At 35.0% G+C, this 25,792-nt stretch overlaps 1 protein-coding gene, 3 long non-coding RNA genes and 2 pseudogenes across 8 annotated transcripts; 3 read left to right on the top strand and 3 right to left on the bottom strand.

Annotated features, from left to right (window-relative positions):
• Nucleotides 1–4,017: 4,017 nt before the first annotated feature.
• LOC113330252 lies at nt 4,018–6,225 on the bottom strand. Of its 2 annotated transcripts, XR_003350128.1 has the most exons (4): nt 6,079–6,225; nt 5,303–5,364; nt 5,106–5,210; nt 4,018–4,596 (listed from the first exon to the last, which is right to left on the bottom strand). It is a non-coding gene; the product is annotated as an uncharacterized LOC113330252 (long non-coding RNA). The 2 variants fall into 2 exon arrangements; XR_003350127.1 differs by lacking the exons at nt 5,106–5,210; nt 5,303–5,364.
• A 1,809-nt stretch (nt 6,226–8,034) lies between these two features.
• LOC113330162 lies at nt 8,035–9,556 on the top strand (annotated as a pseudogene).
• Nucleotides 9,557–11,007: 1,451 nt separating this feature from the next.
• On the bottom strand, nt 11,008–13,481 carry LOC113329398. Of its 2 annotated transcripts, XR_003349859.1 has the most exons (4): nt 13,335–13,481; nt 12,560–12,621; nt 12,363–12,467; nt 11,670–11,853 (listed from the first exon to the last, which is right to left on the bottom strand). It is a non-coding gene; the product is annotated as an uncharacterized LOC113329398 (long non-coding RNA). The 2 variants fall into 2 exon arrangements; XR_003349858.1 differs by lacking the exons at nt 12,363–12,467; nt 12,560–12,621 and adding an exon at nt 11,008–11,253 and having other exon boundaries at nt 11,764–11,853.
• Nucleotides 13,482–15,292: 1,811 nt separating this feature from the next.
• Nucleotides 15,293–16,816, top strand: LOC113329588 ((R,S)-reticuline 7-O-methyltransferase-like). The gene is made up of 2 exons (XM_026576448.1): nt 15,293–16,211; nt 16,340–16,816. The coding sequence occupies exons 1-2, from the start codon at nt 15,432–15,434 to the stop codon at nt 16,640–16,642; spliced, it is 1,083 nt and encodes a 360-aa protein (XP_026432233.1). The 5' UTR covers nt 15,293–15,431; the 3' UTR covers nt 16,643–16,816.
• Nucleotides 16,817–18,215: 1,399 nt separating this feature from the next.
• LOC113330256 lies at nt 18,216–20,727 on the bottom strand. Of its 3 annotated transcripts, XR_003350132.1 has the most exons (4): nt 20,581–20,727; nt 19,805–19,866; nt 19,608–19,712; nt 18,827–19,103 (listed from the first exon to the last, which is right to left on the bottom strand). It is a non-coding gene; the product is annotated as an uncharacterized LOC113330256 (long non-coding RNA). The 3 variants fall into 3 exon arrangements; XR_003350131.1 differs by lacking the exons at nt 19,608–19,712; nt 19,805–19,866 and adding an exon at nt 18,216–18,501 and having other exon boundaries at nt 19,014–19,103; XR_003350130.1 differs by lacking the exons at nt 19,608–19,712; nt 19,805–19,866.
• A 1,811-nt stretch (nt 20,728–22,538) lies between these two features.
• Nucleotides 22,539–24,087, top strand: LOC113330168 (annotated as a pseudogene).
• The last annotated feature ends 1,705 nt before the right edge of the window (nt 24,088–25,792 follow it).

Genomic DNA, 25,792 nt, shown 5'->3' on the forward strand with positions numbered 1-25,792 from the left:
TTTTTTTGGCTTGTTGGGCTGGCTTAAACCATCCCTAATCACCATGTAGTTATGCCCCTGAGAATGGCCCTAAGAGATTATAAACTGCGGGTTCTTAGATAACCCAATCGGGATTAATAATCTCAACATTGGATGATCGAATATTCAATAAGCAAAGAATAATATTTTTTTAAGGAAAATAGATGAAAATTAATTAGTAAAGTTGGTACTCGCGTTCCTGGGGGTTCCAAAGCTGTCTTGCTTAAAGAGAAATTCTGAATCATTACGAATTAGGTTGAAAAGTTGCTATCCCTTGAAGAAAGTTGATCACTTCTTTTGTCTTCCTTGATGATGATGTTCTGGTTTTGTTGCTGAAGTGCCCACGACATTGCCACTTTTGCTGCAAGGCTCTCCGCCATTACCGCGTATGACCCTACAGTTGAAATGCTGGTTGCTGATCTGAAAGTAACTGTACAGTCCCGCGCCTGTCAATGAAACCCAAAACCACAAAGAATACATTTTCTTTTTTCGAACAACACTTGCATAATGTTGTGAAAATTACATACTAGTCGAAAAATCAATACTGCAACAAATTCTTTCCTGAAGTTACCTCCCTAGATTGGTTATTTTAGAGGTGCACAATGAATCACTATCTCTTAATTTTAGTCGTCTGATTGATACCAAACCAGACATCTCTGGCGAAATGACTATTAAAGAGGAGGTGGGAGTTGTTTCTCTGGCCGAGTTACACTTGAAACATAAAATTTCAATCACTATTCCATGGGAAGAGTTTGCTATGCTCACCACGCAGCTTCACAGATTGCCATGCATTTGTAGCATTTCAAAGTCGTATATTTTGTTGGGTTGGAGTTGTGTATAAGTACCCCGAGGTGTATAGATTGTAAAGTCGATATTATGAGCACAAGATGCAAAAGATCCTCAAGATTCTGGGTAGATTGTAAAGTTTTACTCGTATAATTTGTTTGGAGTGTAAGACGATCAATCAATAGTGTTGTTATTTTTATTATGAACCATATCATATGAATATCTGAATTCAAAAAGGGAACAACTCGAAGTTGCCTGCAACAATTTTAAGTAAGAGTATATTCTATTGCATTATTTTCTGTAACAATTAAAGAATATTTTCACTTTGTTAAACCTCGATATTTACTGTGCATATCTTAAGTTGCAAACCTTTTTACATTGCAAATTCCACAACACCGTGTAGTTATGATACCAATATCAGTGACTTTGTTTTCTGAGGAATATTATTCTCATTTTTCATTGTCATTCCTCAGTTGCACCAATTTTCTATGATCGTTATCACACGCTTCACAGATGAGCCAGTTCATAAAGTCTGGAAATTTCTCTAATTCTTGTGCATCAGGTTCTACATTTCCAGAGCTTCCAAGGCTTCATTCAAATGTCCGGAACTCTATGTTCATCTGCTGAGTTTAGGTTACACCCCATAGCCTTCATTTTCCTTGTGCAGGCTTACATTTCAAACTACTCCACACACCTTAAATATTTTGGATTAGAGTTGGCCTCTCTGTATACTTTTTTTGTTGGCATAGAGTTGTACACAAGTAATCAGAGGTGTATAGAAAAAGGGAAGAAACTGTCCATCCATTAATGAAAAATATCAACCGTCTCATAATTTGTGCTTCTAAGAAGGTATCATGCATTCTAGCAAAACCCTTTTTTTAACATAATATAATATGTGCCATTAACCACAACTCAAAAGAGAAACAGTCGATCTGAACTCATTGAGTTTAACCTTGCCGGCATCCACTTCGCCTTCCTTGTTCTTGAACACCGCATCTATTAAGGTGCGGATGTCCCTTGATTGCGACTTTGCTATTAACTTGAGTTCTCAAAGCATCAACCATGGATTCATCATTCATCAAATTGGGTAAGTTTTGGTCCACGAGATCCATACAGAACCATCTCATCAAGAGTTTCTGTTGGAAAATTGAAAATTGACGTGACAATTTTGGTGTGAATAGAAAATCCTTTGTATGTTGGATTTGTAACACAAAATTGGTTAAAAAGACCAAAATCAACAATTTTTGGGTGAAATGGACAGTTAGATTTTGATACTGTTTAAATGGACAAAAATATAAAAATAGGCAGGATGTGACCAGTTTCATCGTGCCCATTTTCAAATATTTTTTCTTATTTTTAATTTATACTGGATGTATCCAGTTTCATCCTTGCTATTTTTTAAATTTAAGCTAGGATGAAACTTATTATTTTTCTTTTGGCCATTTCACCCAAATTATTTTTTACTCGTCCATTTGAACCGTGATTTGAAAATATTTGGACAAATGACCCATTTTCCGGATTTGTAAATGGACTGTATACACGGGGTTTGGACATTATAGTGTTTGGTCCAGTTGGGAAGGATTAGTTACCCTGAAACTAAGGTAAACCTAATATACCTATTCGTACACAACTTTTCACGAATTCAAATTGAGATTTGAATTTAACAACCCTCCATGAAGCAACATGATGATTCGGTAAAGAGGTACCATTAGCATCTATATATACCCTGCGAATTTAGGTTAGAAAATCAATCGGATAAATAGTAATCATTCTATTGCATTCACTAGAAATCATCGATTAAGTTTGTTTCAATTAAGAGAGTTTATCGCTAAAGTTTTGGTTCTCTGTTTCTCGAAGTTTGGAGTGCTAATACGTCGAGAAGAAATTCATTATATCTTGGGAGACAGACATTGATAATCCGTAAACACCATTGCGGGGTGAATCGAAGTTGTCTTAAGGCTAGAGGATATAATCCTTGCCTTGACTTTGGTTTGTCTATTTGGGTTTGAATTCTTCTTTTTGGTTTTCTATTAAAGTATATGCACAAAATTGGCAACAATTTCAATCGAAAACTTTGCATATTCGAAACAGATATAGTTACGGGTGTAAATAATACCCGAAAATACTCGGCCTGCATGTACCCGCCCGAGCCCGCCTGTACCCGAAGTATCCCAAAGCCTGTTATGACCCGTCATGGGCCACCCGGCCTGGATTAATTTATTGGGCGGTTTCGGGCTTTACAATTAATTATGATCCCCGGCCTGATACCCGGTCTGGTGCCCGACCTGAAAACCTTCTATGTGCCATTAATCATTTAATATCCTCTTAAAAAGACTTAAAAGTTATCATTTTACAATTGTCAATTTTGTGTCAAGAAAAATAAATATATACTTGTTTTTACTTATAATTAACCTTTTCAAAACATTAATGGTAATATATTTTTTTATTAGAAAGTTGATTATACTCTAATTAATTATTTATTATAGGCTAAAATTAAAAGTTTGTCATTGTAATTTAAATATAAAATAATACTATCACTTATGGTATGCAATGTTAGAAAGGAAAGGATATTATATTAAAAATAAATAAATTTAATACCATTCATTTGAAAATTTAAACTTAAAAAAAAAAGAAAAAAAAATCAAAATAGTTGCATGTCCGGCCCGGTCTGGCCTGCCCGTATAAAAAGCGGGCTTCGGGCGGTCTATGGGTAGCAAATTATCTACTTTTGCCCGACCTTCCCGGCCTGAATTTGTTTACGAGCTCACAAATATTAAGCCTGGCCTGCCCGACCTGTCTTAGTTTTTGGGCTGGGCGGCCTGGCCTGCCCGAATTTACACCACTAGATATAGTGAAAACCAAGTTAATACAGGATTAAGAAAGCTGTACAATTTCTACTTTTAAGCGTGTTTCACTACAACAAAAACAACCTTGGATCATTGTTACAAAATAAAAAAAATGTGATCTAAGTACTGGCTGTCTGTGATCTTTGCCAGTATAATCTGAAGGGTGATATATAGATAACAACTTTCCTGCGATGAAAAGTGTGATCTTTTCATTGCAGGAAACATTAAGTTTTGAAAAGTAGAGATCCAAACACAAGGTTTTAAAAGTTGTGATCTTTCCTCTAAGTTTTCAGCCCAAATTTACCTTATACAAACAGAAAAACAGAATATTCCATTCCTGCACCTGTAATTCAAATTATAACTGATATAAACAAAATCCAAAATTATATATAAATGGCAAATAATGTCATTGAACAGAAAATATGCGAAAATACACATTTTTGCTGAGTACTGATTTATCTCAATCAGGTTCGAGCTTTACAACATGAGACTACGGAGAATGAAACTTGTCAGAAACCATAACAACCACGAGACTAACGGGGAGTATTTTGTACGCCTTCTTTTAAAGCAGACCCTTCACTATACTGGGAGTTGAAAATCATAATCAAGTTCGTACAAGTGACACATTTAAATTAAAGCTGATAAAGATAAAGACTATAAATAAGAACATAAGAGAAACACTAATGCTAGACTTAATGATGAACTGAGTCGTGGGTAGACAGACAAGTACCTTGAGCACCATTTTCCTTATTAATGACCAGAGGTTAAGTATTGTTATATGACAATCGAAAGATTAATCACAAGAGATAGTATTTGACACTCTCAACCTGATGACAATCAAAAAGATGTACAGTACCTGCCATTGCAGATTGTGAACTCGCAGAACCTAATATTCTCTCCACTGAAGACTGATGTCGAGGGAACATCTCACGGGTATCTTGACAATCTGCGGAACAGTATCCAGTTGCTCAAGTTAGATGAGAAGTCAAAAATAAATTTAAATTCAGATAACTAATGTCCTGTGTTACAACGATACGCCTAAAAAAAAGATCCAGCCTTATCGATACGTATTTATACGGATACGCGTACTAATACTCTGAATAATTCAAGATACAACTCAGTTAGAAAACTTTGACTAAATATTAGATGTCAATAACTTAATATTAGAAAATTTAGATATATTACTAGATTCTATGAGAAGTTTTAACTATAGTGATAAAATATTAGTTCCAAATCTGTCCACTGATCTTGCTCTAGACTTTCTTCCTTCTTATCCAGACTTTTGTTAAGTTTCTATCTTATATATAATATATTTATGCTAAATTATTAATATGTCGTATCACCGTATTTTAGTTTTTCAAGTTGATGTATCATAGTAGCGTATTTGTATCTTGTATCCAATACCGTATCCGTATCATTGCAACACAGCTAATGTCAAATAAGGCCAGTGCCAACCTTAATTTCTCTGCCCCGTATCCAACGTTCTTCTCACCACCAAATAAATTTCCATATCATGACGATTAACCTCATCCGCTACATATCTCCTAGAACTTTGCTCTTCTGCAATTTTATGTTTAACTCCTTCTTAATTATCCACCTGGTACTGTAAAATTAATTTATTATTGAAAAGAATTTGAGGTACAACGTAATACCAGGACACAAATTCACTACTCTTTTCGCCAAGAAAAGCCTCCAAATCATCCCTGGCTTGAGGCTGGTACAAGCAAGAAAACTAAAATAAAATATAGGTTACAATGGATGGAGTTTTGGAGTACAAGATGGTTTGGGTGCTACTTTGTTTCGGTCTTAGGGGGTAATGCAGCTGAGGGTGGTCTGCTTGATGTTCATATTCACACAACGAGCAATTGAAATCGCTTACAAGAGTACCTACTGATACCATAAAATACAGGATTTACAAGAGTACCTATTGATCATTGATGATTCCTGGTAAGTACCAACATTCCTCCCATTTAAAGTTCAAAACTAAAATAAAATATAATGAGCAAACTACAACCTCATTGAAACAACTTTCAGCTGCGATTCAAGGTACTTACGAACACAGTTATGCAAATTATCAGTAGTCAAATTTTATATTGTTATCATCCAATGAATCAACTGAAAACATTCCACAATTAAGCAAATTCCAGATTCACAAAGCACAAATAAAGCATTAACTCACCTATTTAGGGTTTCCCAGTAACAAAAAACAATAAAATTAGGAAACTAAACCAAACACAGGAGAAATAGCGCCTATAAACATAAATCCATCTCAAAAACGCAAATCTAAATTGAATCCTAGATTCTCAAAACACAAATACCAAACAAATTTACAGAGAAATCGAATTGGTATATATGTTTAGATTCACCAAATATCAACAAATTTAAAAACGATAAGAAAAATCTATCCAAGGTTTTAATCGAATCATACCTGAATCACTAATTCCACGATGATCCTCACTTGCATTCTCTGTGAATGAAGAGAAAACATGACATAACGGCCGTCTTAGTCTTCCATGTATGTTGTTTTGTTTGTCAGTTTGTGAGAAGGGTGCTCAAAGTCGGAGGGTAAATATGAATCGTACAAACCTCTAGATCTATTACCACCCCTTGATACGACAATAATGTCATACATCATCATGTACTCCATATTGTTACACATCATGGTCAGACTTTAAAATGCTGATCTTAACTGAGCGTCCCACTTCAAGGAAGTGACGGACCACTTCCAACGACCTCTTAATTGAAGGTCCCCCACCCCAAATGATTTTGATTTCCTCTTGTTTTTTGATAGAGAGATCTTTATGAATTAATGTAAATAATAAACGTTTGATATTTTAATTGGAGGTAATCGTGGTCATAAATCCTAGGTATAGATAGTCACTTTATCTATCTGAACATCGACAACATCCCTCATTCTTTTTCTTTTTCCTTTTAAAATTGAAGAACATAAAAATTATTTTCTGTTAATAAAAAATCAACTTTATTTTTCTTTTTTTATCGTTGGGAAGCCTGACCTAACATTGTAGATAATCGTTTTTTTTTATTATTATTTTACCGGCGGGGAAGCCTGGCCTAACATTGTAGATAATCGTTCTACAATAATCATTGTAAATTATTGTAGCAACCTCTGTAAGAGCTTCTCCAATGGAATGTGTGTGAAGGAAAAAGTCTTCATCCACATAGGATACACAACCATTTTTATAAAAAATCATTTCCAACCCGTTGATATGAGGATGATGTGGCAAAAAAAAAGTTAGACATCCTCTAAGTAAACCTCTAGTTTTAGACATTCACTTAGAGGATGTCTTCCCATCATAGTCACACTTTATTAATAAAAATCATTAAAAACAAAAATGAAATTAATTTTAACCAATTATTCACCTATAAATAAGTAAAAGAAGGATACAACACTCTATGGGTTGGAGATAAAATTTACTTTCTCCTAATATTTACGATTTTATGCCTAGAGGATGTCTTAAAAGTGAAGCCACATAGGAAACATCCACATTTACCATTGGAGAAACTCTAGGATAACCATATGTAATTATGTGCCAACTTTAAGACCTTTTGTTTGGTTGTCTTTTTTGCCCTTATAATATACAATAATATACTCCCTCCGTTTTAAGAAAAATGATACTTCCACTTTTTCATTTTTACCTAAAAAACGGATGTAGTATTAACTAGGTCCGAGTAAGGATGCACAAGAACCCGCCCTGAGTCCACGTACCGGTCTGGAATCGAAAAAATCGGACTGAAACGGTACCAGAATCGAAGTGAACGGTACATGAACCGGTTCTCAAATTTCAATCCCGATCATACAGTGACCGGTTCTGGGGTAAGTACCTGTAAGTACTAGCTTAAATATCACGGTGAATAATAGACGTTTGATATTTTAATTGGAGGTAATCGTGGTCATAAATCCTAGGTATAGATAGTCACTTTATCTATCTGAACATCGACAACATCCCTCATTCTTTTTCTTTTTCCTTTCAAAATTGAAGAACAGAAAAATCATTTTCTGTTAATAAAAAATCAACTTAATAAAAAATCAACTTTTTTTTTTTTCTTTTATCGTTGGGGAAGCCTGACCTAACATTGTAGATAATCGTTTTTTTTATTATTATTTTACCGGCGGGGAAGCCTGGCCTAACTTTGTAGATAATCGTTCTACAATAATCATTTAAAATTACGATTTTATACCTAAAGGATGTCTTTAAAGTGAAGCCACATAGAAAAAATCCACATTTACCATTGGAGAAACCCTAGGATAACCATGTGTAATTATGTGTCAACTTTAAGACCTTTTGTTTGGTTGTCTTTTTTGCCCTTATAATAAAAAGAATAAGACGGGGGTGGTTGGTTGTGGTATGAATAAAGAGTACTTTTTCCAAGTCCGAGTTAGTCTAAGGAGCCATTATATCCCCTCATTTCTGTGGTGTCCATCAGTTCAGTAATTAGCAAGAAAGCTAGAGTGACATTATATTAGGAAATCAGATCTCTCTGATCAATTAGCCAACATAGAGATGGATCATACTCGTGAAGAAGAAAAACGATTGAAAGGGCAAATAGAAATGTGGGAGCACATATATGCATTTGTCGATTCAATGGCATTGAAATGTGCAGTTGAACTTGGTATACCAGATATCATAAACTCTTATGGTCGTCCCATCACAGTGTCAGAGATCATTAACAACTTCTCAACAACCACATCATCATCATCATCATCATCTCCGAATATCGACTATCTTACCCGTGTAATGAGATTGTTGGTTCGCAAGCGCATTTTTCTTACATGTTGATGAAGAAAGCAGTCAAATTTACTATGATTTAACTCCATCATCCAGATGGTTATTGAGAGACTCTCAATTTAATTTATCACCGCTTCTTTTAGCGCAACTTGATCCATGGCTACTTAAACCATGGCAATATATGGGAAAATGTGTTAAAGAAGGTGGTTTTCCTTTTGAGAAGGCTCATGGAGTTGAGATTTGGGATTGTGCCTTAGCTAATCCACAATTTAATCACCTCTTTAACGATGCAATGAGATGTACAGCAGAGATAATAATCGACGCGGTGTTGGTCAAGTACAAAGATGGATTCAATGGGATCGAATCACTGGTTGATGTTGGTGGTGGGACTGGGATAATGATCTCCGAGATTGTTAAGGCTAATCCTCATATTAGAGGTATTAATTTTGATCTACCTCATGTAGTAGCTACGGCACCTGAACAACAAGGAGTTGAGCATTGTGGTGTGATATGTTTGTTCATATTGCAGAAGCTGATGCTGTCATCATGAAGGTTAGCTCACTTTTTTTATTTGCTTATGAAACCATAACTTGTAGCTGATTTTGCAGTTAGATGCCAAATATGGCCAGTTTTTACTAAGAATTTATATAGAATCTAATTTATGTGGTGTGTCGGATGCAGTGGATATTGCACGACTGGGGTGACGAAGACTGTGTAAAGATCTTGAAAAATTGTCATAAAGCAATAGCAAAGAAGAAGAATGGGAAAGTAATTATTGTAGATTGTGTACTTCGACCAGATGGAGGTGGTTCATTCGATAACACAGGATTTGCATTTGATCTACTGATGATAGCACATACTTCGGGTGGAAAAGAAAGAACTGAAGTCGAATGGAAGACGTTATTGAACAATGCAGGCTTCCCTCGCTTCAATATAATTCCAATTCCAGCATTTCCTTCCATCATAGAGGCATTTCCAGAATGACTGCGAAGTCATATCAGATGTAATTGTCTGTTGAATAATAAATTTGTTGTGTTTGTATTATCTCTCTCTCTCTCTCTGATAAGGAAATGTATGCTTGTGTCCTCCTGTATTTGATTTACTTATTTTTAATGGGTGGCGCGTATTTGTACTGTTTGTCATGTTCGCTTGTATCAAAGAGCCTTTATGTTCTCATAATTCTTTCTGTTTCCCTCTTAGGGTGTAGTGTTATTTTGCGCACAAAATTGGTTAAAAAGACCAAAATCAATAATTCCTGGGTGAAATGGACAGTTAGATTTTGATACTGTTTAAATGGACAAAAATGTAAAAATAGGCAGGATGTAACCAGTTTCATCGTGCCCATTTTCAAATATTTTTTCTTATTTTTAATTTACACAGTATGTATCCGGTTTCATCCTTATTATTTTTTAAATTTAAGCTATGATGAAACCAGTTTCATACTTACTATTTATTTTTTTGGCCATTTCACCCAAATTATTTTTTACTCGTCCATTTGAACCGTGATTTAAAAATATTTGGACAAATGACTCGGTTTCGGTTTTTGATACGGGTCGAGCGTAGCTTGATGCAGGGCAAGAAGTGGAACCATAGAAGGGCCACTAGCAGAAGTGCCAACATGACTACCATCACCTCCACTTTTACTGCCACGGAAAGAGAATTTGGCGCTTCTTTTGTATTTTCGTAGTTATGTTTGATTATTGTAACTTTTGATATGTTTTCAAACTTGTTTCATGATTATTTTAACTTTTGTTTTTGTTATATATCAAAAACTTAGTTTAAGGTTTGTTTGTCTTCAACCGAATTTATGGCGTTGAACTTGTTGATTATATTCTCTTATCTTAGTTTAAGGTTTGATTGTTTCTGTTGAAAACGCATACAGACCCTCTCTCTCCCATATAATACCCTCTCTTTAACACTTCAAACCCTAGCGCTTAAACCTGTTCTTTTCCTCAGATCTGTCCTTTTTTTGGACGAATCGGAGGAGAGGTGTTCGGTTTACTAACCAATAAAAAAAAAGGGTGTTCAGTTTAGTTGATAGGTTAGCGATCTTTTTTTTTTTTTTTTTTTTTTTTTTTTTTTTTTTTTATGTTTTAGCTTAGATTTGGCCATTTTGGTGTCTTTCTCTTGATCTGTGGATTGTGGAGGCAAGCGGTAGGGCTATTATATGCTCGTACGGCGACCTCTGCTTGATGGCGGTACTAAGTTATTATATGTTGTTTCAGATGTTTGTAAGAACCGATTGGGGTTCATTTGGATCGATCTTGTTTTTCAGGTTACCTACCACTAGGGTATCCATAAGCACCATCATCAGTTATTAATCGTCAAAGGTGCCGATTTCTGATGGTACTTAGTCAGAAAATCAACCGGAGGGTTTGCACTGGTGGCAGCGCAACTGTGTCTAATTAGGGTTTCATCTGGGATCTTGTTTTTAGGCTTTGAAGAGGTTGTGTTGTGTCTCATGGGCTTCCTGTTCTTACAGTTGTAAGAGATATTTTTGGGCTATCTCATTTTATATTTTACTCTTCCAATCGGAAGTTTATCTCCATGTAATTTTTAGTTTCCGGTTTGATTGCAATAATTCTTATTTCTTCAATATAGTACTCTCTCTTTCACGATCATAAAATAAATAAATAAATAAATAATAAGCACCATCACCACCTACTTGGATGTGGTTATCCACCACTACCTCCAAATCATTGACTTAAGTCAAGTCAATATTAGCTGACTTGACTATACAGAACATACTCTAATATACCTCCTCAATCTGAACAAGTAAACAAACAGGTACAGATTGTATAAGACACTCAACAAGAGCCAGTATGTAAGACACTCAACAAGAGCCATTCCTGCACCTGTAATTCAAATTATAACTGATATAACAAAATCCAAAATTATATATAAATGGCAAATAATGTCATTGAACAGAAAATATGCGAAAATACACATTTTTGCTGAGTACTGATTTATCTCAATCAGGTTCGAGCTTTACAACATGAGACTACGGAGAATGAAACTTGCAGAAACCATAACAACCACGAGACTAACGGGGAGTATTTTGTACGCCTTCTTTTAAAGCAGACCCTTCACTATACTGGGAGTTGAAAATCATAATCAAGTTCGTACAAGTGACACATTTAAATTAAAGCTGATAAAGATAAAGACTATAAATAAGAACATAAGAGAAACACTAATGCTAGACTTAATGATGAACTGAGTCGTGGGTAGACAGACAAGTACCTTGAGCACCATTTTCCTTATAATGACCAGAGGTTAAGTATTGTTATATGACAATCGAAAGATTAATCACAAGAGATAGTATTTGACACTCTCAACCTGATGACAATCAAAAAGATGTACAGTACCTGCCATTGCAGATTGTGAACTCGCAGAACCTAATATTCTCTCCACTGAAGACTGATGTCGAGGGAACATCTCACGGGTATCTTGACAATCTGCGGAACAGTATCCAGTTGCTCAAGTTAGATGAGAAGTCAAAAATAAATTTAAATTCAGATAACTAATGTCCTGTGTTACAACGATACGCCTAAAAAAAAGATCCAGCCTTATCGATACGTATTTATACGGATACGCGTACTAATACTCTGAATAATTCAAGATACAACTCAGTTAGAAAACTTTGACTAAATATTAGATGTCAATAACTTAATATTAGAAAATTTAGATATATTACTAGATTCTATGAGAAGTTTTAACTATAGTGATAAAATATTAGTTCCAAATCTGTCCACTGATCTTGCTCTAGACTTTCTTCCTTCTTATCCAGACTTTTGTTAAGTTTCTATCTTATATATAATATATTTATGCTAAATTATTAATATGTCGTATCACCGTATTTTAGTTTTTCAAGTTGATGTATCATAGTAGCGTATTTGTATCTTGTATCCAATACCGTATCCGTATCATTGCAACACAGCTAATGTCAAATAAGGCCAGTGCCAACCTTAATTTCTCTGCCCCGTATCCAACGTTCTTCTCACCACCAAATAAATTTCCATATCATGACGATTAACCTCATCCGCTACATATCTCCTAGAACTTTGCTCTTCTGCAATTTTATGTTTAACTCCTTCTTAATTATCCACCTGGTACTGTAAAATTAATTTATTATTGAAAAGAATTTGAGGTACAACGTAATACCAGGACACAAATTCACTACTCTTTTCGCCAAGAAAAGCCTCCAAATCATCCCTGGCTTGAGGCTGGTACAAGCAAGAAAACTAAAATAAAATATAGGTTACAATGGATGGAGTTTTGGAGTACAAGATGGTTTGGGTGCTACTTTGTTTCGGTCTTAGGGGGTAATGCAGCTGAGGGTGGTCTGCTTGATGTTCATATTCACACAACGAGCAATTGAAATCGCTTACAAGAGTACCTACTGATACCATAAAATACAGGATTTACAAGAGTACCTATTGATCATTGATGATTCCTGGTAAGTACCAACATTCCTCCCATTTAAAGTTCAAAACTAAAAAAAATATAATGAGCAAACTACAACCTCATTGAAACAACTTTCAGCTGCGATTCAAGGTACTTACGAACACAGTTATGCAAATTATCAGTAGTCAAATTTTATATTGTTATCATCCAATGAATCAACTGAAAACATTCCACAATTAAGCAAATTCCAGATTCACAAAGCACAAATAAAGCATTAACTCACCTATTTAGGGTTTCCCAGTAACAAAAAACAATAAAATTAGGAAACTAAACCAAACACAGGAGAAATAGCGCCTATAAACATAAATCCATCTCAAAAACGCAAATCTAAATTGAATCCTAGATTCTCAAAACACAAATACCAAACAAATTTACAGAGAAATCGAATTGGTATATATGTTTAGATTCACCAAATATCAACAAATTTAAAAACGATAAGAAAAATCTATCCAAGGTTTTAATCGAATCATACCTGAATCACTAATTCCACGATGATCCTCACTTGCATTCTCTGTGAATGAAGAGAAAACATGACATAACGGCCGTCTTAGTCTTCCATGTATGTTGTTTTGTTTGTCAGTTTGTGAGAAGGGTGCTCAAAGTCGGAGGGTAAATATGAATCGTACAAACCTCTAGATCTATTACCACCCCTTGATACGACAATAATGTCATACATCATCATGTACTCCATATTGTTACACATCATGGTCAGACTTTAAAATGCTGATCTTAACTGAGCGTCCCACTTCAAGGAAGTGACGGACCACTTCCAACGACCTCTTAATTGAAGGTCCCCCACCCCAAATGATTTTGATTTCCTCTTGTTTTTTGATAGAGAGATCTTTATGAATTAATGTAAATAATAAACGTTTGATATTTTAATTGGAGGTAATCGTGGTCATAAATCCTAGGTATAGATAGTCACTTTATCTATCTGAACATCGACAACATCCCTCATTCTTTTTCTTTTTCCTTTTAAAATTGAAGAACATAAAAATTATTTTCTGTTAATAAAAAATCAACTTTATTTTTTCTTTTTTTATCGTTGGGAAGCCTGACCTAACATTGTAGATAATCGTTTTTTTTTATTATTATTTACCGGCGGGGAAGCCTGGCCTAACATTGTAGATAATCGTTCTACAATAATCATTGTAAATTATTGTAGCAACCTCTGTAAGAGCTTCTCCAATGGAATGTGTGTGAAGGAAAAAGTCTTCATCCACATAGGATACACAACCATTTTTATAAAAATCATTTCCAACCCGTTGATATGAGGATGATGTGGCAAAAAAAAAGTTAGACATCCTCTAAGTAAACCTCTAGTTTTAGACATTCACTTAGAGGATGTCTTCCCATCATAGTCACACTTTTATTAATAAAAATCATTAAAAACAAAAATGAAATTAATTTTAACCAATTATTCACCTATAAATAAGTAAAAGAAGGATACAACACTCTATGGGTTGGAGATAAAATTTACTTTCTCCTAATATTTACGATTTTATGCCTAGAGGATGTCTTAAAAGTGAAGCCACATAGGAAACATCCACATTTACCATTGGAGAAACTCTAGGATAACCATATGTAATTATGTGCCAACTTTAAGACCTTTTGTTTGGTTGTCTTTTTTGCCCTTATAATATACAATAATATACTCCCTCCGTTTTAAGAAAAATGATACTTCCACTTTTTCATTTTTACCTAAAAAACGGATGTAGTATTAACTAGGTCCGAGTAAGGATGCACAAGAACCCGCCCTGAGTCCACGTACCGGTCTGGAATCGAAAAAATCGGACTGAAACGGTACCAGAATCGAAGTGAACGGTACATGAACCGGTTCTCAAATTTCAATCCCGATCATACAGTGACCGGTTCTGGGGTAAGTACCTGTAAGTACTAGCTTAAATATCACGGTGAATAATAGACGTTTGATATTTTAATTGGAGGTAATCGTGGTCATAAATCCTAGGTATAGATAGTCACTTTATCTATCTGAACATCGACAACATCCCTCATTCTTTTTCTTTTTCCTTTCAAAATTGAAGAACAGAAAAATCATTTTCTGTTAATAAAAAATCAACTTAATAAAAAAATCAACTTTTTTTTTTTTCTTTTATCGTTGGGGAAGCCTGACCTAACATTGTAGATAATCGTTTTTTTTATTTATTATTTTACCGGCGGGGAAGCCTGGCCTAACTTTGTAGATAATCGTTCTACAATAATCATTTAAAATTACGATTTTATACCTAAAGGATGTCTTTAAAGTGAAGCCACATAGAAAAAATCCACATTTACCATTGGAGAAACCCTAGGATAACCATGTGTAATTATGTGTCAACTTTAAGACCTTTTGTTTGGTTGTCTTTTTTGCCCTTATAATAAAAAGAATAAGACGGGGGTGGTTGGTTGTGGTATGAATAAAGAGTACTTTTTCCAAGTCCGAGTTAGTCTAAGGAGCCATTATATCCCCTCATTTCTGTGGTGTCCATCAGTTCAGTAATTAGCAAGAAAGCTAGAGTGACATTATATTAGGAAATCAGATCTCTCTGATCAATTAGCCAACATAGAGATGGATCATACTCGTGAAGAAGAAAAACGATTCAAAGGGCAAATAGAAATGTGGGAGCACATATATGCATTTGTCGATTCAATGGCATTGAAATGTGCAGTTGAACTTGGTATACCAGATATCATAAACTCTTATGGTCGTCCCATCACAGTGTCAGAGATCATTAACAACTTCTCAACAACCACATCATCATCATCATCATCATCTCCGAATATCGACTATCTTACCCGTGTAATGAGATTGTTGGTTCGCAAGCGCATATTTTCTTTACATGTTGATGAAGAAAGCAGTCAAATTTACTATGATTTAACTCCATCATCCAGATGGTTATTGAGAGACTCTCAATTTAATTTATCACCGCTTCTTTTAGCGCAACTTGATCCATGGCTACTTAAACCATGGCAATATATGGGAAAATGTGTTAAAGAAGGTGGTTTTCCTTTTGAGAAGGCTCATGGAGTTGAGATTTGGGATTGTGCCTTAGCTAATCCACAATTTAATCACCTCTTTAACGATGCAATGAGATGTACAGCAGAGATAATAATCGACGCGGTGTTGGTCAAGTACAAAGATGGATTCAATGGGATCGAATCACTGGTTGATGTTGGTGGTGGGACTGGGATAATGATCTCCGAGATTGTTAAGGCTAATCCTCATATTAGAGGTATTAATTTTGATCTACCTCATGTAGTAGCTACGGCACCTGAACAACAAGGAGTTGAGCATGTTGGCGGTGATATGTTTGTTCATATTGCAGAAGCTGATGCTGTCATCATGAAGGTTAGCTCACTTTTTTATTTGCTTATGAAACCATAACTTGTAGCTGATTTTGCAGTTAGATGCCAAATATGGCCAGTTTTTACTAAGAATTTATATAGAATCTAATTTATGTGGTGTGTCGGATGCAGTGGATATTGCACGACTGGGGTGACGAAGACTGTGTAAAGATCTTGAAAAATTGTCATAAAGCAATAGCAAAGAAGAAGAATGGGAAAGTAATTATTGTAGATTGTGTACTTCGACCAGATGGAGGTGGTTCATTCGATAACACAGGATTTGCATTTGATCTACTGATGATAGCACATACTTCGGGTGGAAAAGAAAGAACTGAAGTCGAATGGAAGACGTTATTGAACAATGCAGGCTTCCCTCGCTTCAATATAATTCCAATTCCAGCATTTCCTTCCATCATAGAGGCATTTCCAGAATGACTGCGAAGTCATATCAGATGTAATTGTCTGTTGAATAATAAATTTGTTGTGTTTGTATTATCTCTCTCTCTCTCTCTGATAAGGAAATGTATGCTTGTGTCCTCCTGTATTTGATTTACTTATTTTTAATGGGTGGCGCGTATTTGTACTGTTTGTCATGTTCGCTTGTATCAAAGAGCCTTTATGTTCTCATAATTCTTTCTGTTTCCTTTAGGGTGTAGTGTTATTTTGCGCACAAAATTGGTTAAAAAGACCAAAATCAATAATTCCTGGGTGAAATGGACAGTTAGATTTTGATACTGTTTAAATGGACAAAAATGTAAAAATAGGCAGGATGTAACCAGTTTCATCGTGCCCATTTTCAAATATTTTTTCTTATTTTTAATTTACACAGTATGTATCCGGTTTCATCCTTATTATTTTTTAAATTTAAGCTATGATGAAACCAGTTTCATACTTACTATTATTTTTTTGGCCATTTCACCCAAATTATTTTTACTCGTCCATTTGAACCGTGATTTAAAAATATTTGGACAAATGACTCGGTTTCGGTTTTTGATACGGGTCGAGCGTAGCTTGATGCAGGGCAAGAAGTGGAACCATAGAAGGGCCACTAGCAGAAGTGCCAACATGACTACCATCACCTCCACTTTTACTGCCACGGAAAGAGAATTTGGCGCTTCTTTTGTATTTTCGTAGTTATTTGATTATTGTAACTTTTGATATGTTTTCAAACTTGTTTCATGATTATTTTAACTTTTGTTTTTGTTATATATCAAAAACTTAGTTTAAGGTTTGTTTGTCTTCAACCGAATTTATGGCGTTGAACTTGTTGATTATATTCTCTTATCTTAGTTTAAGGTTTGATTGTTTCTGTTGAAAACGCATACAGACCCTCTCTCTCCCATATAATACCCTTCTTTAACACTTCAAACCCTAGCGCTTAAACCTGTTCTTTTCCTCAGATCTGTCCTTTTTTGGACGAATCGGAGGAGAGGTGTTCGGTTTACTAACCAATAAAAAAAAAGGGTGTTCAGTTTAGTTGATAGGTTAGCGATCTTTTTTTTTTTTTTTTTTTTTTTTTTTTTTTTTTATGTTTTAGCTTAGATTTGGCCATTTTGGTGTCTTCTCTTGATCTGTGGATTGTGGAGGCAAGCGGTAGGGCTATTATATGCTCGTACGGCGACCTCTGCTTGATGGCGGTACTAAGTTATTATATGTTGTTTCAGATGTTTGTAAGAACCGATTGGGGTTCATTTGGATCGATCTTGTTTTTCAGGTTACCTACCACTAGGGTATCCATAAGCACCATCATCAGTTATTAATCGTCAAAGGTGCCGATTTCTGATGGTACTTAGTCAGAAAATCAACCGGAGGGTTTGCACTGGTGGCAGCGCAACTGTGTCTAATTAGGGTTTCATCTGGGATCTTGTTTTTAGGCTTTGAAGAGGTTGTGTTGTGTCTCATGGGCTTCCTGTTCTTACAGTTGTAAGAGATATTTTTGGGCTATCTCATTTTATATTTTACTCTTCCAATCGGAAGTTTATCTCCATGTAATTTTTAGTTTCCGGTTTGATTGCAATAATTCTTATTTCTTCAATATAGTACTCTCTCTTTCACGATCATAAAATAAATAAATAAATAAATAATAAGCACCATCACCACCTACTTGGATGTGGTTATCCACCACTACCTCCAAATCATTGACTTGAGTCAAGTCAATATTAGCTGACTTGACTATACAGAACATACTCTAATATACCTCCTCAATCTGAACAAGTAAACAAACAGGTACAGATTGTATAAGACACTCAACAAGAGCCAGTATGTAAGACACTCAACAAGAGCCATTCCTGCACCTGTAATTCAAATTATAACTGATATAAACAAAATCCAAAATTATATATAAATGGCAAATAATGTCATTGAACAGAAAATATGCGAAAATACACATTTTTGCTGAGTACTGATTTATCTCAATCAGGTTCGAGCTTTACAACATGAGACTACGGAGAATGAAACTTGCAGAAACCATAACAACCACGAGACTAACGGGGAGTATTTTGTACGCCTTCTTTTAAAGAAGACCCTTCACTATACTGGGAGTTGAAAATCATAATCAAGTTCGTACAAGTGACACATTTAAATTAAAGCTGATAAAGATAAAGACTATAAATAAGAACATAAGAGAAACACTAATGCTAGACTTAATGATGAACTGAGTCGTGGGTAGACAGACAAGTACCTTGAGCACCATTTGCCTTATTAATGACCAGAGGTTAAGTATTGTTATATGACAATCGAAAGATTAATCACAAGAGATAGTATTTGACACTCTCAACCTGATGACAATCAAAAAGATGTACAGTACCTGCCATTGCAGATTGTGAACTCGCAGAACCTAATATTCTCTCCACTGAAGACTGATGTCGAGGGAACATCTCACGGGTATCTTGACAATCTGCGGAACAGTATCCAGTTGCTCAAGTTAGATGAGAAGTCAAAAATAAATTTAAATTCAGATAACTAATGTCCTGTGTTACAACGATACGCCTAAAAAAAAGATCCAGCCTTATCGATACGTATTTATACGGATACGCGTACTAATACTCTGAATAATTCAAGATACAACTCAGTTAGAAAACTTTGACTAAATATTAGATGTCAATAACTTAATATTAGAAAATTTAGATATTACTAGATTCTATGAGAAGTTTTAACTATAGTGATAAAATATTAGTTCCAAATCTGTCCACTGATCTTGCTCTAGACTTTCTTCCTTCTTATCCAGACTTTTGTTAAGTTTCTATCTATATAATATATTTATGCTAAATTATTAATATGTCGTATCACCGTATTTTAGTTTTTCAAGTTGATGTATCATAGTAGCGTATTTGTATCTTGTATCCAATACCGTATCCGTATCATTGCAACACAGCTAATGTCAAATAAGGCCAGTGCCAACCTTAATTTCTCTGCCCCGTATCCAACGTTCTTCTCACCACCAAATAAATTTCCATATCATGACGATTAACCTCATCCGCTACATATCTCCTAGAACTTTGCTCTTCTGCAATTTTATGTTTAACTCCTTCTTAATTATCCACCTGGTACTGTAAAATTAATTTATTATTGAAAAGAATTTGAGGTACAACGTAATACCAGGACACAAATTCACTACTCTTTTCGCCAAGAAAAGCCTCCAAATCATCCCTGGCTTGAGGCTGGTACAAGCAAGAAAACTAAAATAAAATATAGGTTACAATGGATGGAGTTTTGGAGTACAAGATGGTTTGGGTGCTACTTTGTTTCGGTCTTAGGGGGTAATGCAGCTGAGGGTGGTCTGCTTGATGTTCATATTCACACAACGAGCAATTGAAATCGCTTACAAGAGTACCTACTGATACCATAAAATACAGGATTTACAAGAGTACCTATTGATCATTGATGATTCCTGGTAAGTACCAACATTCCTCCCATTTAAAGTTCAAAACTAAAATAAAATATAATGAGCAAACTACAACCTCATTGAAACAACTTTCAGCTGCGATTCAAGGTACTTACGAACACAGTTATGCAAATTATCAGTAGTCAAATTTTATATTGTTATCATCCAATGAATCAACTGAAAACATTCCACAATTAAGCAAATTCCAGATTCACAAAGCACAAATAAAGCATTAACTCACCTATTTAGGGTTTCCCAGTAACAAAAAACAATAAAATTAGGAAACTAAACCAAACACAGGAGAAATAGCGCCTATAAACATAAATCCATCTCAAAAACGCAAATCTAAATTGAATCCTAGATTCTCAAAACACAAATACCAAACAAATTTACAGAGAAATCGAATTGGTATATATGTTTAGATTCACCAAATATCAACAAATTTAAAAACGATAAGAAAAATCTATCCAAGGTTTTAATCGAATCATACCTGAATCACTAATTCCACGATGATCCTCACTTGCATTCTCTGTGAATGAAGAGAAAACATGACATAACGGCCGTCTTAGTCTTCCATGTATGTTGTTTTGTTTGTCAGTTTGTGAGAAGGGTGCTCAAAGTCGGAGGGTAAATATGAATCGTACAAACCTCTAGATCTATTACCACCCCTTGATACGACAATAATGTCATACATCATCATGTACTCCATATTGTTACACATCATGGTCAGACTTTAAAATGCTGATCTTAACTGAGCGTCCCACTTCAAGGAAGTGACGGACCACTTCCAACGACCTCTTAATTGAAGGTCCCCCACCCCAAATGATTTTGATTTCCTCTTGTTTTTTGATAGAGAGATCTTTATGAATTAATGTAAATAATAAACGTTTGATATTTTAATTGGAGGTAATCGTGGTCATAAATCCTAGGTATAGATAGTCACTTTATCTATCTGAACATCGACAACATCCCTCATTCTTTTTCTTTTTCCTTTTAAAATTGAAGAACATAAAAATTATTTTCTGTTAATAAAAAATCAACTTTATTTTTTCTTTTTTTATCGTTGGGAAGCCTGACCTAACATTGTAGATAATCGTTTTTTTTTATTATTATTTTACCGGCGGGGAAGCCTGGCCTAACATTGTAGATAATCGTTCTACAATAATCATTGTAAATTATTGTAGCAACCTCTGTAAGAGCTTCTCCAATGGAATGTGTGTGAAGGAAAAAGTCTTCATCCACATAGGATACACAACCATTTTTATAAAAAATCATTTCCAACCCGTTGATATGAGGATGATGTGGCAAAAAAAAAGTTAGACATCCTCTAAGTAAACCTCTAGTTTTAGACATTCACTTAGAGGATGTCTTCCCATCATAGTCACACTTTTATTAATAAAAATCATTAAAAACAAAAATGAAATTAATTTTAACCAATTATTCACCTATAAATAAGTAAAAGAAGGATACAACACTCTATGGGTTGGAGATAAAATTTACTTTCTCCTAATATTTACGATTTTATGCCTAGAGGATGTCTTAAAAGTGAAGCCACATAGGAAACATCCACATTTACCATTGGAGAAACTCTAGGATAACCATATGTAATTATGTGCCAACTTTAAGACCTTTTGTTTGGTTGTCTTTTTTGCCCTTATAATATACAATAATATACTCCCTCCGTTTTAAGAAAAATGATACTTCCACTTTTTCATTTTTACCTAAAAAACGGATGTAGTATTAACTAGGTCCGAGTAAGGATGCACAAGAACCCGCCCTGAGTCCACGTACCGGTCTGGAATCGAAAAAATCGGACTGAAACGGTACCAGAATCGAAGTGAACGGTACATGAACCGGTTCTCAAATTTCAATCCCGATCATACAGTGACCGGTTCTGGGGTAAGTACCTGTAAGTACTAGCTTAAATATCACGGTGAATAATAGACGTTTGATATTTTAATTGGAGGTAATCGTGGTCATAAATCCTAGGTATAGATAGTCACTTTATCTATCTGAACATCGACAACATCCCTCATTCTTTTTCTTTTTCCTTTCAAAATTGAAGAACAGAAAAATCATTTTCTGTTAATAAAAAATCAACTTAATAAAAAATCAACTTTTTTTTTTTTCTTTTATCGTTGGGAAGCCTGACCTAACATTGTAGATAATCGTTTTTTTATTTATATATTTTACCGGCGGGGAAGCCTGGCCTAACTTTGTAGATAATCGTTCTACAATAATCATTTAAAATTACGATTTTATACCTAAAGGATGTCTTTAAAGTGAAGCCACATAGAAAAAATCCACATTTACCATTGGAGAAACCCTAGGATAACCATGTGTAATTATGTGTCAACTTTAAGACCTTTTGTTTGGTTGTCTTTTTTGCCCTTATAATAAAAAGAATAAGACGGGGGTGGTTGGTTGTGGTATGAATAAAGAGTACTTTTTCCAAGTCCGAGTTAGTCTAAGGAGCCATTATATCCCCTCATTTCTGTGGTGTCCATCAGTTCAGTAATTAGCAAGAAAGCTAGAGTGACATTATATTAGGAAATCAGATCTCTCTGATCAATTAGCCAACATAGAGATGGATCATACTCGTGAAGAAGAAAAACGATTCAAAGGGCAAATAGAAATGTGGGAGCACATATATGCATTTGTCGATTCAATGGCATTGAAATGTGCAGTTGAACTTGGTATACCAGATATCATAAACTCTTATGGTCGTCCCATCACAGTGTCAGAGATCATTAAAAACTTCTCAACAACCACATCATCATCATCATCATCATCTCCGAATATCGACTATCTTACCCGTGTAATGAGATTGTTGGTTCGCAAGCGCATATTTTCTTTACATGTTGATGAAGAAAGCAGTCAAATTTACTATGATTTAACTCCATCATCCAGATGGTTATTGAGAGACTCTCAATTTAATTTATCACCGCTTCTTTTAGCGCAACTTGATCCATGGCTACTTAAACCATGGCAATATATGGGAAAATGTGTTAAAGAAGGTGGTTTTCCTTTTGAGAAGGCTCATGGAGTTGAGATTTGGGATTGTGCCTTAGCTAATCCACAATTAATCACCTCTTTAACGATGCAATGAGATGTACAGCAGAGATAATAATCGACGCGGTGTTGGTCAAGTACAAAGATGGATTCAATGGGATCGAATCACTGGTTGATGTTGGTGGTGGGACTGGGATAATGATCTCCGAGATTGTTAAGGCTAATCCTCATATTAGAGGTATTAATTTTGATCTACCTCATGTAGTAGCTACGGCACCTGAACAACAAGGAGTTGAGCATGTTGGCGGTGATATGTTGTTCATATTGCAGAAGCTGATGCTGTCATCATGAAGGTTAGCTCACTTTTTTATTTGCTTATGAAACCATAACTTGTAGCTGATTTTGCAGTTAGATGCCAAATATGGCCAGTTTTTACTAAGAATTTATATAGAATCTAATTTATGTGTGTCGGATGCAGTGGATATTGCACGACTGGGGTGACGAAGACTGTGTAAAGATCTTGAAAAATTGTCATAAAGCAATAGCAAAGAAGAAGAATGGGAAAGTAATTATTGTAGATTGTGTACTTCGACCAGATGGAGGTGGTTCATTCGATAACACAGGATTTGCATTTGATCTACTGATGATAGCACATACTTCGGGTGGAAAAGAAAGAACTGAAGTCGAATGGAAGACGTTATTGAACAATGCAGGCTTCCCTCGCTTCAATATAATTCCAATTCCAGCATTTCCTTCCATCATAGAGGCATTTCCAGAATGACTGCGAAGTCATATCAGATGTAATTGTCTGTTGAATAATAAATTTGTTGTGTTTGTATTATCTCTCTCTCTCTCTCTCTGATAAGGAAATGTATGCTTGTGTCCTCCTGTATTTGATTTACTTATTTTTAATGGGTGGCGCGTATTTGTACTGTTTGTCATGTTCGCTTGTATCAAAGAGCCTTTATGTTCTCATAATTCTTTCTGTTTCCCTCTTAGGGTGTAGTGTTATTTTGCGCACAAAATTGGTTAAAAAGACCAAAATCAATAATTCCTGGGTGAAATGGACAGTTAGATTTTGATACTGTTTAAATGGACAAAAATGTAAAAATAGGCAGGATGTAACCAGTTTCATCGTGCCCATTTTCAAATATTTTTTCTTATTTTTAATTTACACAGTATGTATCCGGTTTCATCCTTATTATTTTTTAAATTTAAGCTATGATGAAACCAGTTTCATACTTACTATTTATTTTTTTGGCCATTTCACCCAAATTATTTTTACTCGTTCCATTTGAACCGTGATTTAAAAATATTTGGACAAATGACTCGGTTTCGGTTTTTGATACGGGTCGAGCGTAGCTTGATGCAGGGCAAGAAGTGGAACCATAGAAGGGCCACTAGCAGAAGTGCCAACATGACTACCATCACCTCCACTTTTACTGCCACGGAAAGAGAATTTGGCGCTTCTTTTGTATTTTCGTAGTTATGTTTGATTATTGTAACTTTTGATATGTTTTCAAACTTGTTTCATGATTATTTTAACTTTTGTTTTTGTTATATATCAAAAACTTAGTTTAAGGTTTGTTTGTCTTCAACCGAATTTATGGCGTTGAACTTGTTGATTATATTCTCTTATCTTAGTTTAAGGTTTGATTGTTTCTGTTGAAAACGCATACAGACCCTCTCTCTCCCATATAATACCCTCTCTTTAACACTTCAAACCCTAGCGCTTAAACCTGTTCTTTTCCTCAGATCTGTCCTTTTTTTGGACGAATCGGAGGAGAGGTGTTCGGTTTACTAACCAATAAAAAAAAAGGGTGTTCAGTTTAGTTGATAGGTTAGCGATCTTTTTTTTTTTTTTTTTTTTTTTTTTTTTTTTTTTTTTTATGTTTTAGCTTAGATTTGGCCATTTTGGTGTCTTTCTCTTGATCTGTGGATTGTGGAGGCAAGCGGTAGGGCTATTATATGCTCGTACGGCGACCTCTGCTTGATGGCGGTACTAAGTTATTATATGTTGTTTCAGATGTTTGTAAGAACCGATTGGGGTTCATTTGGATCGATCTTGTTTTTCAGGTTACCTACCACTAGGGTATCCATAAGCACCATCATCAGTTATTAATCGTCAAAGGTGCCGATTTCTGATGGTACTTAGTCAGAAAATCAACCGGAGGGTTTGCACTGGTGGCAGCGCAACTGTGTCTAATTAGGGTTTCATCTGGGATCTTGTTTTTAGGCTTTGAAGAGGTTGTGTTGTGTCTCATGGGCTTCCTGTTCTTACAGTTGTAAGAGATATTTTTGGGCTATCTCATTTTATATTTTACTCTTCCAATCGGAAGTTTATCTCCATGTAATTTTTAGTTTCCGGTTTGATTGCAATAATTCTTATTTCTTCAATATAGTACTCTCTCTTTCACGATCATAAAATAAATAAATAAATAAATAATAAGCACCATCACCACCTACTTGGATGTGGTTATCCACCACTACCTCCAAATCATTGACTTAAGTCAAGTCAATATTAGCTGACTTGACTATACAGAACATACTCTAATATACCTCCTCAATCTGAACAAGTAAACAAACAGGTACAGATTGTATAAGACACTCAACAAGAGCCAGTATGTAAGACACTCAACAAGAGCCATTCCTGCACCTGTAATTCAAATTATAACTGATATAAACAAAAT

Source organism: Papaver somniferum, unplaced genomic scaffold, assembly GCF_003573695.1.
Source record: "Papaver somniferum cultivar HN1 unplaced genomic scaffold, ASM357369v1 unplaced-scaffold_117, whole genome shotgun sequence".
In the NCBI taxonomy this organism is placed as follows: domain Eukaryota; kingdom Viridiplantae; phylum Streptophyta; class Magnoliopsida; order Ranunculales; family Papaveraceae; genus Papaver; species Papaver somniferum.

Excerpts from the sequence above, each read along its gene's own strand:
- LOC113329588 (XM_026576448.1), top strand. The coding sequence starts at position 15,432 with ATGGATCATACTCGTGAAGAAGAAAAACGATTCAAAGGGCAAATAGAA. Across the intron at positions 16,212-16,339 it reads CTGATGCTGTCATCATGAAG|TGGATATTGCACGACTGGGG; the intron begins GTTAGCTCACTT and ends TGTCGGATGCAG.